This window comes from Coturnix japonica, chromosome 2 (assembly GCF_054131305.1).
Source record: "Coturnix japonica strain WE chromosome 2, WE-NBRP24, whole genome shotgun sequence".
Lineage (NCBI taxonomy): Eukaryota > Metazoa > Chordata > Aves > Galliformes > Phasianidae > Coturnix > Coturnix japonica.
The window spans coordinates 133,935,466-133,947,695 of NC_140664.1; the positions used below are offsets into that span (position 1 = coordinate 133,935,466).

At 40.8% G+C, this 12,230-nt stretch overlaps 1 protein-coding gene and 1 non-coding gene across 2 annotated transcripts in view; one reads left to right on the plus strand and one right to left on the minus strand.

The window, feature by feature from the left end:
• Positions 1–361: 361 nt before the first annotated feature.
• LOC107308773 (uncharacterized) lies at positions 362–7,095 on the minus strand. Its single transcript, XR_014943200.1, has 3 exons — positions 6,981–7,095; positions 1,539–1,590; positions 362–465 (listed from the first exon to the last, which is right to left on the minus strand). It is a non-coding gene; the product is annotated as an uncharacterized LOC107308773 (transcript).
• Positions 7,096–7,332: 237 nt separating this feature from the next.
• Positions 7,333–12,230, plus strand: part of XYLB (xylulokinase) — a 75,466-nt gene continuing 70,568 nt past the window's right edge. The window contains exons 1-4 of the mRNA XM_015852885.3: positions 7,333–7,405; positions 9,227–9,309; positions 10,183–10,252; positions 11,291–11,371. Of these exons, the coding sequence (XP_015708371.2) occupies positions 7,361–7,405; positions 9,227–9,309; positions 10,183–10,252; positions 11,291–11,371 (279 nt within the window). The 5' untranslated portion in view covers positions 7,333–7,360. The remainder of the gene's footprint in view (positions 7,406–9,226; positions 9,310–10,182; positions 10,253–11,290; positions 11,372–12,230) is intronic.

Sequence of the window (12,230 nt, forward strand, 5' to 3'; positions counted from 1 at the left end):
GAGTGTCTGAATGATAAGCTGCAAATCTCTGTCCCTGAAATAGGTTCTTTTGATGCAAGGATCCAAGAGAGTCTCATAGGAGAAGCACTGTTAAGCCACAGTGTCAGTACAGCTGTTCATCTGCTAGGTTCCTTGCAGAGAGAAGCACTGTACAGAAACAGTGTGAAAGGGCAGTGTGTGGAAGGAATGCCTGCATGCTGTATTTTTCCACTTAGAGAAATTATGCTCTCATTTGCATTCTAAATGATTTACTGAATCAGGTTCAAAACATGCAGATCTTAGGAATCTGGAAGCTGTGTGTACACGGGCGACAAAAGTCTTGCTACAGAGTAACTTGCATATGGTTCTGGCAAGGCTCAATTGGCTCACATGTGTAAATCCGCTTTAATTCACTTATTCACTTAATTGCTTTTGCCTTCCTTTTATGCACGTGTCTTGCAAATCACGTTCCCCAGCTCAGCTGCCCTATCAGAAAGAAAAGTGAACACAACAGGTTACCAGACACTACTTGTCAAGTCAGCTTCTCCTCCATGAGTCCTGAAAAAGCATGTGTTGTGTTAAGAGTTGTTCTGATGTACTATGGATTTGGAGTATCTGCTTTGATATTCAGCTTTCAGCAGTGACAAGCACTAGTGCTCTGCAGAAGGCTGCCTTGTTTTTCTGGTGTCCTGAGTTGCTGGTACACAGAGTCCTCTGTTGGACCTTCAGGCAGTGGGTTTCTGCATTGGGGCAGGAGATTTAATTAATCTCATTGCAGTTTGAGCTGGTATTCAATACAAACATTATTAATGGCTGTAAAAGTTCTCCAGTCTTCTTAAAATTCCAGTCACACTGTGTGGCTCTCTGACCTCCTGAGGAACTGACTTGTACACCCTGAGCGTGTGTTGCAGACAGGATTACCGTGATACCATCCTTTAATGTGGATGTACACTCTGTCTTAAAAGATGTCCACCTGTTTTCTCCTTAGAAGGGCATTGAAAGTAGGAGTTTTTATCAGGAAGTATTACGATTTTTGATCACTCATACTGTAGCATCGCCTCAGGCTCATGGAAAGCCATCACGCTCAGTTACATGTGCTCTATACAAGGCAGCCTCTTTCCAGGCAGTTGCTTGGGTAAATAACAAAAACAGAATCAAGGGAAAGAGCTGCCCAGTGAAATGGAGTGCAGGTGGTACAGCAGGGCAGGCAAGCCAGGAACAGGCTTTTGTGTTGCTCAGCCCATCCCTTACACTGTGTGGTTTGTTTCCTTTACAGGGAATGGCTGCGAGCATGGCATCCTGATTCTGCCTCAGGAGGAGTGTGTTTATGTGTACACATGCATTTGGCAGTGCTTACTTTGCTTGCTATCAAGGTGTGTATATACTCATACATGCGTGTGGTTTGTGAAAAAGTCACAGCCAGGATATGATTCATAAAACGAGGTGCAGATCTAACATCCAGGGGATCACAGAGAAAATGGGGCTGTGGTTTTGATGTATAGTGAGCTGATGCAACTAATTCTTGTTACGTCACTGACATAAGCTTGCAAATTGCTTACCTGCGGCTTCTGTTCTTAAACTGCAGTGAAACACCTTCCTTTGTACTCCAGCCTGTTTAGGTAAAAGGAAAATAAAATATTTGTCTTTGGTGCACACAAAATGGAAATGACGACTTGTGTTTAAGTCAGTCATCATTCACTCTTTAAATGGAGGTGCCGGGGTCTGCAGGCCGCTGTGTGCTTTATGCAGCAGATGGCACTATTGGAGTGGTGTGACTGTAGGCTCACCTTAGTCCTAAAACATCAGAGGCCTAAATGTACTTCATGTGTTTCTGAGGAATATAAGCAGCCAAGCTGCCTTTTTAGCATTGCTACATGCATTTCTTAACAGCACCGTAGGTTCTGATAATTTATTGCCACAATTAAACTTCTGGGAAATAAATAAATAAATAAATAATAGCCTTGTCTTGAATTGAACAAACTCTCAAAACATCTATGAGTGATTTTAACTTCAATATCCACCGAAGGCTGAAGTGCTGTATTTTCTCTTAAGTCTGTTCACCCATCACACAATGGAAGCAGTTTTTCATTCCCTTGATGCAAAATACATTTGTGAGTATCTTACAGTCTGAAAGCGATGGTTTTCAGAACTTCAGGTTGATACTTACTGCCCTTGACCTTGGTTGCAAAATGTCATTTAATAAGATGAAACTATTTTTATCACATACCAATTAATTTGTGAGTAGTAAATTACCTTTTATTCTAAAATATATTTGAAGGATCTTGTAGGAATCACTGTTGATTTAAAGATAATTAAAAAGTTCTCATAATAGTTAACTATGACTGAATGCAATTCCTGCAGCACTGGGTTTTATGGCACACCTGAGGCTGGAGGTAAATATGGTTGTTCACATTGCTCAAGTGGAGAATTACAAGCACGTGGACTGCACTGTTTGTGAGGGGTGCAAAGACAGAATACAGATATCTAGATTTAACTAGCACTGAGAAGGAAAATAAAAGTGCCTATGATTACGAGGGTGGATAGCGATAGGACGAGGGGGAATGGTTTTAAACTGAGATAGGGGAGGTTTAGGTTAGATATTAGGAGCATGTTTTTCACCCAGAGGTTGGTGACGCACTGGAGCAGGTTGCCCAAGGAGGTTGTGGATGCCTCATCCTTAAAGGCATTCAAGGCCAGGCTGGATGTGGCTCTGGGCAGCCTAATGTGGTGGTTGGCAAACCTGCACATAGCAGAGGGTTGAAACTAGATGAGCATTGTGGTTCTTTTCAACCCAGGCCAGAGCTGAAAGGATTTGATGACATTCCCCTTTCTGTAGCTTTCTATAGACAAATATGTATTGCTTACACAGTCTTGAATTGTTGGGAACTATTAGATTGTTAGAAAATTTAGTAACAAATAAGAAACATGAAAACGGGGTGGCTGCACTTATTGGCGCTCCAGACAATACTAGCAGAATCAATAGTAATTATTTACTTTTTAATGGGTTGTTTGATAAGAGCCCGTATCTTTCTGTTGTACAAAGCACAGCTTTCAAGTATACAATAGTTAGGGACTGGTTAAGTAGTCAGAGCACAGCACTCTCTAATGATGTAAGATAATTTTATGGTGTTCTCTGCACATCCACAATAGTGGCATGAAGAAGACCGCGCTGCAAGTTTTCAGAATGGTCTTGAGATGTTTCTTATCTCTTGACCTTTTGCTTCTCATGTCTGCCTTTGCATGTGTTGAAAACTTGGTGCTATGCAATTCCATTGCAGAATCACTGTGGGCTTCAGTTTTTGGTTTCTTTTTGTGGGTGATAAAGGCAGTCAGGCCAAAATAAATGGATTCATAGAATCATTTGAGTTGAAAGAGACCTTTAAAGGTTATCTGGTCCAACTCCCCTGCAAAGAACAAGGACTCCTACAGCTCAATCAAGTGAACCAGAGTCTGGCTCAGTTGGATTCATCTACATTAATTTAAACTGTGAGGGGTTAAATGCAGCAGATGTCCTGTATGTGGGGTACTTTTTTTTTCTGCCTCGTATAAGCAGCATTTAAAAACCTCTGTTCTTCTGTCTTCACTCTATTGGTACTGAAGATTAATTAACTTTCCTTTGGAATGTTAACTGCTATGGAAAGTAATTTTAAATGCCAAGCTTTGCTCTGTTAGTTGTCCTTACTCTGTTGGTTGTCTGCATGAGTAGAACTGGAATCTCTCTCTCTGAACAGCCAGTATCCAAAACTTAGGGTCAGGATTTGCTGTTCATTTAACCCTGACATCTTTCCTTCCTGTTTCTCTTTCTTCTTAGTTATGGAGTTTCTTAAATCAGTAAGGCAAACAACATGGTTAGTTTTAGTCTTTGAGGTACCCAAGGTCAGGCTGGATGGGGCTCTGAGCACCTGATGGAGCTGTGGGCATTCCTGTTCATTGCAGGAGAAATTGGACCAGATGGTCTTTAAGCGTCCCTTCCAACTCAAACGATTCTATCATTCTATGATATTAACATTATAAAACCAAACATGAGAAGAGGAAGAGATGGAAGTGAATTGCCTTCACAGATTGGCCTTGAGAGGATTTTGGAGATTCACTGAAGTTTCCTTGATTCTTGGATGTCTTAAGCTCCAGTTACTGATAAGCAGAGCTCATATTCGTGGTATTGCTCTGTAAGTATATTTTCTATACAAGCCGTTTCTCAGTGTGTTTCCTGTCCACTGAGTTACAATGGCTCGAGCTCTGTGAGTGACAGCCACTTACTTTTATTTGTTCTCACAACGGACAAAAAACACTCGCATGAAGGAACTCAAGGAGATATTCCAATTTCAAATGAGGTCTAAAAAACTACATGGATTTGATTTATTCTTGACTGTAAAATAATTTTTCATTCTTGCTGGATAGTGCTAAAAAGTACAAGGCTCAGCTCTTCTGTTTTTCCACGTAAGGCATTGTTTGAGTAGGAATTAATTTACCCTTGATTGTTTTTAATCAATAAAATGTACTTATCTGTAAGTGGAGTGTGATAAGAATCAGATACAGCATGAAAGAACTAGTTAATCTGTTGTTAATGAAAAGTTTTATCAGGATGACAACATCTTGCTTTTGGGCTTTAGGACACAAACCACTTCAGTATTCCTCTTGAAGGAAATCTGCCAGGTGGGTAAGATTTAATAAGCCTTGCAAATGACTGTGGTTAAGATAGACCAAAGAGGATGGTAGAGTGCTACCACTATCATGGAGTGAATGTGGACTTCGAATCTGTACATGGGAGGAAAGTGTCCTTAATTTGCTATTCAAAAACATCCTTCACTTCCATGCAGAGATCTCATGAGGAGTTTGTTCTGCACTTCGTAATCACTAATAACCTAATTGAAGTCAATGTAATGACATCTATAATACTAGAATACGTAAAACCAGAAGCAATTCCACAGGGCCTGATTCAGTGCTTACTGAAGTCAACAGGTTTCAATAGATTTCTATTGAAATTAGTAGAAATGAAACTGGATGATTTTAAGTACATGATTTAGTACTGAAAGTATAACCAACAGACTGGGCAGCTGAGCCATCATTTAAATTCTTTGCATGTACCCATTGTGCCTGTGCTTTCATAGGCTATGATGCGAAACCCTGTGCCAGTTCTTCATAAGGGGTGGCTTCTTAATGGGCCTTAATTAGTTAATACAGTCCAACACCTGTGACTTTGAGTATACACATGCCAAGAACTAAATCTTCCAATAAGACCGTGGAATAATTTCTACACCTAAATACGATATGCCTTCAGTCCCAACATAACAACTGTGGTTTGGTCTTCCTGTAGTGGAACTCATGAGGGGCTTCTGCTGGATAAACTTTGTCTTTATAAACTTTTTAACTTATAAATTATAAACTTTTGCCCCTTCACAGTGCAATCAGTAAAAATACTGGATAACGACAGTCTTAATACATTACTTTTAAACAATAAGTCTTTATTCTTGCAGAGTGAAAGACGAGGTTCTCTGCAAGGTTTGGAGGTATGAACAAACACAATTGTTACCATGAAGTGCAAAAGTAACTTTCCCTTCACAGAGAGGAAAACAGTTTAGATGTTACAGTGTCATCTCATTACAAAGAACAGCAACTTTGTATTTTAATTTATGGTCCTGTGGTATTTTGAGTTATCAGCGCTTGGTTGAACATTGCTGAAAACAGTGATAACAGAATACCAGCAGTGCTAAGTAGGAAAAAGGATGACCTTTAGAGAATTATTGTTGCTCAGGTATCCAAAAGGCAGCTCTAGTGCTCACGCCGAGGTTATTTTTCTTAAGGTGGAATATTACATTGCACAGAGCTTAACACTGTAAACATTCTCCCTCTTAATTAGCAGCATTGCATATGGCTGTCAAACTAGCTGGCAAGCGGGCAGAAGTTTATCTGACCCAACTTAGTTCACTTTGATATTTCTGAGGCTAATTAAAGACCCACAAGATTTCTTATGGGAAAAAGCACAGTTGTGCCACCAAGTCTAAGAGTGCCAGGTCTAACATGGGCTGTCTTGGTTGTAGAGATATCAGCTGTGTACATGCACTACGTGCAGTGCTGCCTTGTTTGTGCTGTGCCAGCCTCTGCTGATGTACAAATATGAAGTACTTGTTTTGGATGGAGAATATTTGGCTGTCCAGATACTCAAGCAGGTAGAGGCCCAAAATCTGCTGGAAGCAAAAGGATGGATAGGATTGAAACTGCTTGTGGACTTCTCTTAAGGTGTGAGTATTTTCACCTACCATTTAATTATGTAACCCACATACCTCAGGACTGTGCTACAGTCAGTGTGGTAATGTTAATTAGTATCAAGCAAAGGTCTGGTCTCCCTGTTCACTCATTTGTTGGCACCTCTCAGATGACAGGATAGTACTGAAGCACAGTACTTAGGTTGGGAGGGAAATCAATATCATTAGTTAGCTTAATAGTTAAAATTTAGCTAGAGGCCTAGTGAAACATAGTAGTATTGCTCCTTTGTCATACCAGGTCTGTGCAAAACTGGTTGATAGGAAACAGGGAAGAAGCCCACTTTCCCCTTTACTGTAGTATATGTGCCTCAAGCTGTTAATGTGTGATGGAGACATTTAATCCACGCTCTCTGGAAATTTTGGACTCGTCAGTACAAAGACATCAGCTGTACATGCATGTGAATTCACTGATAATTGAACAGCTCTAATCCTTGTTTGCTTTCAAGAAACAACTTTAGAGGTTACAGCAGTGACCGCAGTCTGACCACAGGACAATCTCATTGCTGAAGGATAGAACTGATTCTCACAGGATTGCTTTATGTATTTATTAACTACTGTTTCCTTTTTTCAGAACTAACACCTTTTAAAGGTTGTACAGCTGCCTCTTTCCAAAGCGATTTATCATTCCTGTGGTTTTCTTTAGGGCTGACTTCAATTTTATTTTACATCCTTCTTCTTTCTTATATTCTTCAGCTGTACATTGAAAACGGCAGCATTTCAAGCCTTCCAATTCCATACCTGTTCCTTATTTATAGGAAACATGCAGCAAGGTCCATCCAGCACGAGCTCCTCGTGGACAGGGGAATCCCAGCAGCACCAAACCACTGCAATGCTCTGATTTAAAGAAGCGTTACTACAAGCCGGGTGACCATACGACACGCCTTCACTTTCAGATGGATCGGCGCTTCTGCTTTCTTAATCTGGACCTTTCCTGACCGCAGATTCACAGAACCCGACGCTGCTCACCCAGCCGCTGCTGAGCACTTATTAACTCGGGATCACCTTTAAGCCGTCGCTGCGCATTACGCGGAACCTCACCCACCATCAGCCCCACGGAGCTCCGTTCCGGGGGAAGGCCGAGCTTGCGGCCGCCTCTTCCCTGCCCGGTGGGGCTCGACATGGCCGCTCCCTGCTTCTTAGGATGGGATTTCAGCACGCAGCAGGTACCGCGGCTGCTTTCCCCCATCCCTTTTCTCCTTCCTTATGCGGTTCCACTTCCTGCGGGCTGGGCCGGCTGCCAGTGCTATAATAAGGAGCCGTGCCGTGCCGTGCCGTGCCAGCCGCCACGCCGCGCTGCTCCCCGGGGAGCTCCGCGTTTCCTCTTCCCAGGTCAGGAGCACCGCCTCTCGGTGGCAGCTGTAGAGCACGGGCTGCTGTGTATCCGCCCAGCATTCCGCATCCCTCCACCAGCCAGCATAAATACATGCTTGGACCACTTCTTCTAGCGATGTGCTGCTGCTGTTCGTCTGAAGCTGCGCATCCGAACCGGGCTGCACACCTCAAGCCGGCTCCTGGAAGGAACTCTTTCCCAGCAGGGTGCCCGGAGGCTTTAGAGATCTCCAAGGAGACCCCTACAGCCCCTCTGGCATCTGGGCTCTGTGATAGTGCTCAGGGGAACCTCCTGTGCTCCGATTTGTGCCCACTTGCCTCTTGTCCTTTGGCCCAGGTGGTCAAATCAGCGTTGGCTGAACCGTGCACCTTAATGCCCAGGGTGAAACTTTGGAGTTGTCAGCATAGACTGTTGTCAACCATTCTGCAGAGAGAAATGTCCTCCTTGCTGCATATTAGCCCAAATTTGTTTAACCAGCAGGTGTACAAGCAATCACTTCATTATAGCTGTGCTGAAAAGACATGTGCAGGTTACTCATATCAAACTGGCTGAATATTTTTAGGGGAGTACATAGCCAGCAGAAAGCCAATTAAGCTGCAGTTGGTCAGAGTCATGTTTAACCAGCACAGTGTACCAACTTGGTAATGAGTTGTGGAAGAACATAAATGAGGCCCTATGTTAGTATGGCTAAAAGTTATATAACCCACCCCCAGAATGTGGTGGCTTTGTTACTTGAATATGGCTCTTTGAGATGATTTGATCTTTGTAGGTTTTTTCAGTCTGTTCAAAGCAGCGTTCTTTCCTTCATTAAAATGTACGCCAGATGTGAGCTACATCCTTCCTTTTTATTTGAGGCTGTTAATGCTTTTCTTCATTACTAGCTGGACTTGAGAAAAGCTAGATTGGGAATGTCTGCAGTACCTCCTAGCCAGTGCTTGTAGCAAAGCTCAGCCTAATGGACTTGAGATTGGCATGTTGTTATCCATAGGCTGCAGAATCTAAGCATGCTGCTGTGTAATGTCTTCTGAGCTTTGGCAGATGGAGTTCAGCTTACTCCCTGTTCAGGGGTGAGAGAAGATCCTCAAGGTGTTCTAAAGGTATACAAAGTTCTTGGGTAAGATCACAGAACAGTCTGGGTTAGAAAGGACTTCAAGGATCGTGAAGCTCCAACTCTCCCACCACAGGCAGGGCCATCAACCTCCACATTTAATACTAAACCAGGCTGTCCAGGGCCCCATCCAACCTGGCCTTAAACACCTCATGAGATGGGGCATCCGCAGCCTCTCTGGGCAGCCTGTTTAACCTAAGATCCTGAATTCCCTGAGCACATTGGTTACTGTGGTACAAGCTGGGATGGTGTAACTCATTTACTGTTTTGTTCTTCCTTTTTGCTTGTATATTATTCTAGTGTAATTAAAGTGCAAGGGGAAACGCAAGCAAATATACATAATTCTGGATAACTGGCATGCTGTAAATTCACATGGTGGTTTGTTTCATGTAAAACTGTGGTCATACTTGTAGTCTTCTGTACAGACTGGGGTGAACTTCTTTCCCTATTCCTCTATGAGAATTGAGTGACCATAAATGAATTATCAGTGCTACATAATTATGTTGCTGGATGGTTTTTGTTAACATCCTGTTCTATTTCTTCTAGCTGAAAGTCATTGCTATTGATGAACGTCTGAGAGTCATTTATGAGGATAATGTTAATTTTGATAAAGACCTTCCAGAATTTAAGTAAGTTTTTTCTGTGTTTTACTTGGATGATCTCATTTAGAACTTTAAGTACTGAGATGGATCTGTTGCCCACTTTGCTCTCATTGATATGTGTGGAGGCATGAAAGTAGTTCATGCTGTGTTTGTGTTTCATACCTCACAAGGGGAGTTTGTACTCTTACCTTGCTTGGTACATTAGTATGGCAAGAACTCCTAAGAGGCGAAAGAGGAAGTAAAAAGGCCCTCTCACCCTAAGGTGTTGTTACATGTAAACTAACCAATGTATGTTTTTTCTTTTGGGACTTCAAACTTTTGCACGTGGCTGTTTCTTTTTGGGATGCAGAAGTAAGCACCATCTTTGTGTCAGGATGGAATGCTGTGTTAACAGCAAATAAATTGCATGAGAGGAACTTGTAAAAAGCTTCTGAAGACAGATTCAGTGGCTCCAAATGGCACATTAGAACGTATTGACTCTGATTCATAGATGAGAATTTACTAATTCCATCCTGTATGATCACAAGTGTCAGTAAGGTACATTTGCTTACAGCAAAAAATGGAATTTCATCTTCTAGATTTAAGTCACTAATGGTGACAGTTCAGAAGCTTAGAGATAACTATGACTTGCGTGGAACCAATGAGCAGTGTCAGCACTAGAGTCTGTCACAGAGCCAGAGTCCTTCCTTGCAAATTATTTCCTTTACCATGGGGTATCTCTCTATTGCTGTTTCCTGAGAGCTGGCCTTTTTCAGGTTCCAAACTGATCTTTTCTCCTAACAAAACAAACAAACCCAAATCAATATTACACGCTCTCTTTGGTCATTAATAAACTTGAAAAACTTTGCTTGATGGGGAAAAATGTACTGAATTGATTAAGAAAATAACATTTTTCTCTAGAACTCAAGGAGGAGTCCATGTTCACAGCGATCGACTGACAGTCACTTCTCCTGTGCTAATGTGGATCAAGGTATGGACAAGCTACTATGTCAGCATTCTGGAAATATTTGTAGTATATGGTTCAGCTTCTTCCTTTTATGTTATAGGAAGCTTTCTCTAGCTTTACTGTGGTTTTGCAGAATCTAAGTTACTCACACTGTCTTTTTTTGAATGAACTTTGCTAAGTAATTCATGTCTTAAATGGCATGTGGTTGAAGAGCAGTTTATTTAGTAATTCCCAGTCATCTTGACCGGCATTTATTTTGAAATACAGATAACATTGTCTGCTTTTTTGAAAGCAGTTTCTGCAACTCTTGCTCTTGCATGGTGCTACTGTGATTTGAATAGTTAAAGACATTTAAAAGGTCACAGAATCCCCAGTTGGTGATCCACAGTACTTCTATCTGATAACACATGAAGGTTTGGTAAATCGGCTGCAGGTGGTCTGTAGAACCATAATAAGCTGTTTATTTATTCAGTTATTATATGATAATGATATATGGCTTCTTGGGTAATTTTGGAGCATTATAGTGGTCCATCTATCAAGAAAGTCTGAGAAATGCAGATCTAAATTAGACTAAATAAAAACAATACAAAAATGTACTCTCAAGAGATGCTGGAGTTGGTGGTATTGAGGCTGATTTTTAGCATTTTTAGCATCTTGTAGGGTAACTTGTAGGTTGCACACCATCAAAAATGTTATGGATTTCCAAAAGTAAAAACAGAAAAAGTTAATCACGTTTTGTATCTGGCAGTCTTAATAATTGCTTTTGAATGAATTGGGATTTCTTGAATCTTTTATTTAGATTTCAAAGAATGATTCTTTGTGATTCATCTTGGGTAAAGATTTATTTTTTCCTCTTTGTGATTCAACTTTTCTTTTACAGACTCTTAGTAAATTAATTTATGGGACTTCTTGAGAAGTCCGTAGTCATTAGCTAATTTTTTGTTACATGCCAATGAACTCTTGCAAGTGATGACGTGAGTTTACTCTTTAATCCCAGAGACTGTGAGGATGCATATTTTGATATCCTGTTACAGTCATTCCTTATTCTCTTTGTTCTTATAGGCTCTGGATATGATTTTGGAAAAGATGAAGACTTCAGGATTTAACTTCTCTCAAGTCAGAGCTTTGTCTGGTGCTGGCCAGGTTAGTTCATAACGAGATAAATCACTCTTTCCATATACTCTATTGAAGGCATACCATCTAGTCATACATTCCTTTTTAATAGTTATATTATAGAAGATCTTAAAGACACCAAGTAATATCAAAGTTTCCATATAAGCAGCCATCAAAAGACACGTGTTACTCAAGGGAGGCTAAAACCTGAAGCATACAAAGCAATCAATAGAAGGTAATGGGAATGGAGGATAAGACCTTACAGTGCAATTGTTTAGGTCAGTTTAGCGCATAAATAGCTGGCTTCTTATTGTTGAAATTCTTTATGTATGCAGATCTGAAGTGATTGGGATAACTTTGAATTTGAGCATATCTAGGTGTTAGTAGAAACAGGGTAGAAAAACAGTGATTAGCTGGGGTTGCTGAAGGAATAGTAAAGTTTTGTTGAATATGGTTTTTTTATTAGAACAGAGATTTGCCTTTGATGCAATAAAGACAAAAATTCTGCCTTGGCCATGTTTTATTCTGCTATTTTTAATGTATTTATTTTTTTTCAGATTCATTAAACCCATCCTGATAATTAGTTAATTTGTTTGTCTCCTAATACTCTAATAGTGAAACAAGGATGCTTTGAGGCCTTCCACAGTCTTTAAAATCGTATTCAAAGTGAGGACACCACCAAAGTCATAGCTAATTCTGGCACATGAGGGCTGGGTTATTCATTAAATAGATCTGGGTCTAATTAATCTAAATTGTTGCTTTGATCTCCATTCATTGTTTGCTGGAACAAATTGTCTGAAAATAATAACCTGCATCAAGGCTTTATTAGGAATTCCTTGGCAAAATAGAAGTTAGTGGCTGGAAGGTAAGCTCAGATCTCTCAAGTGGA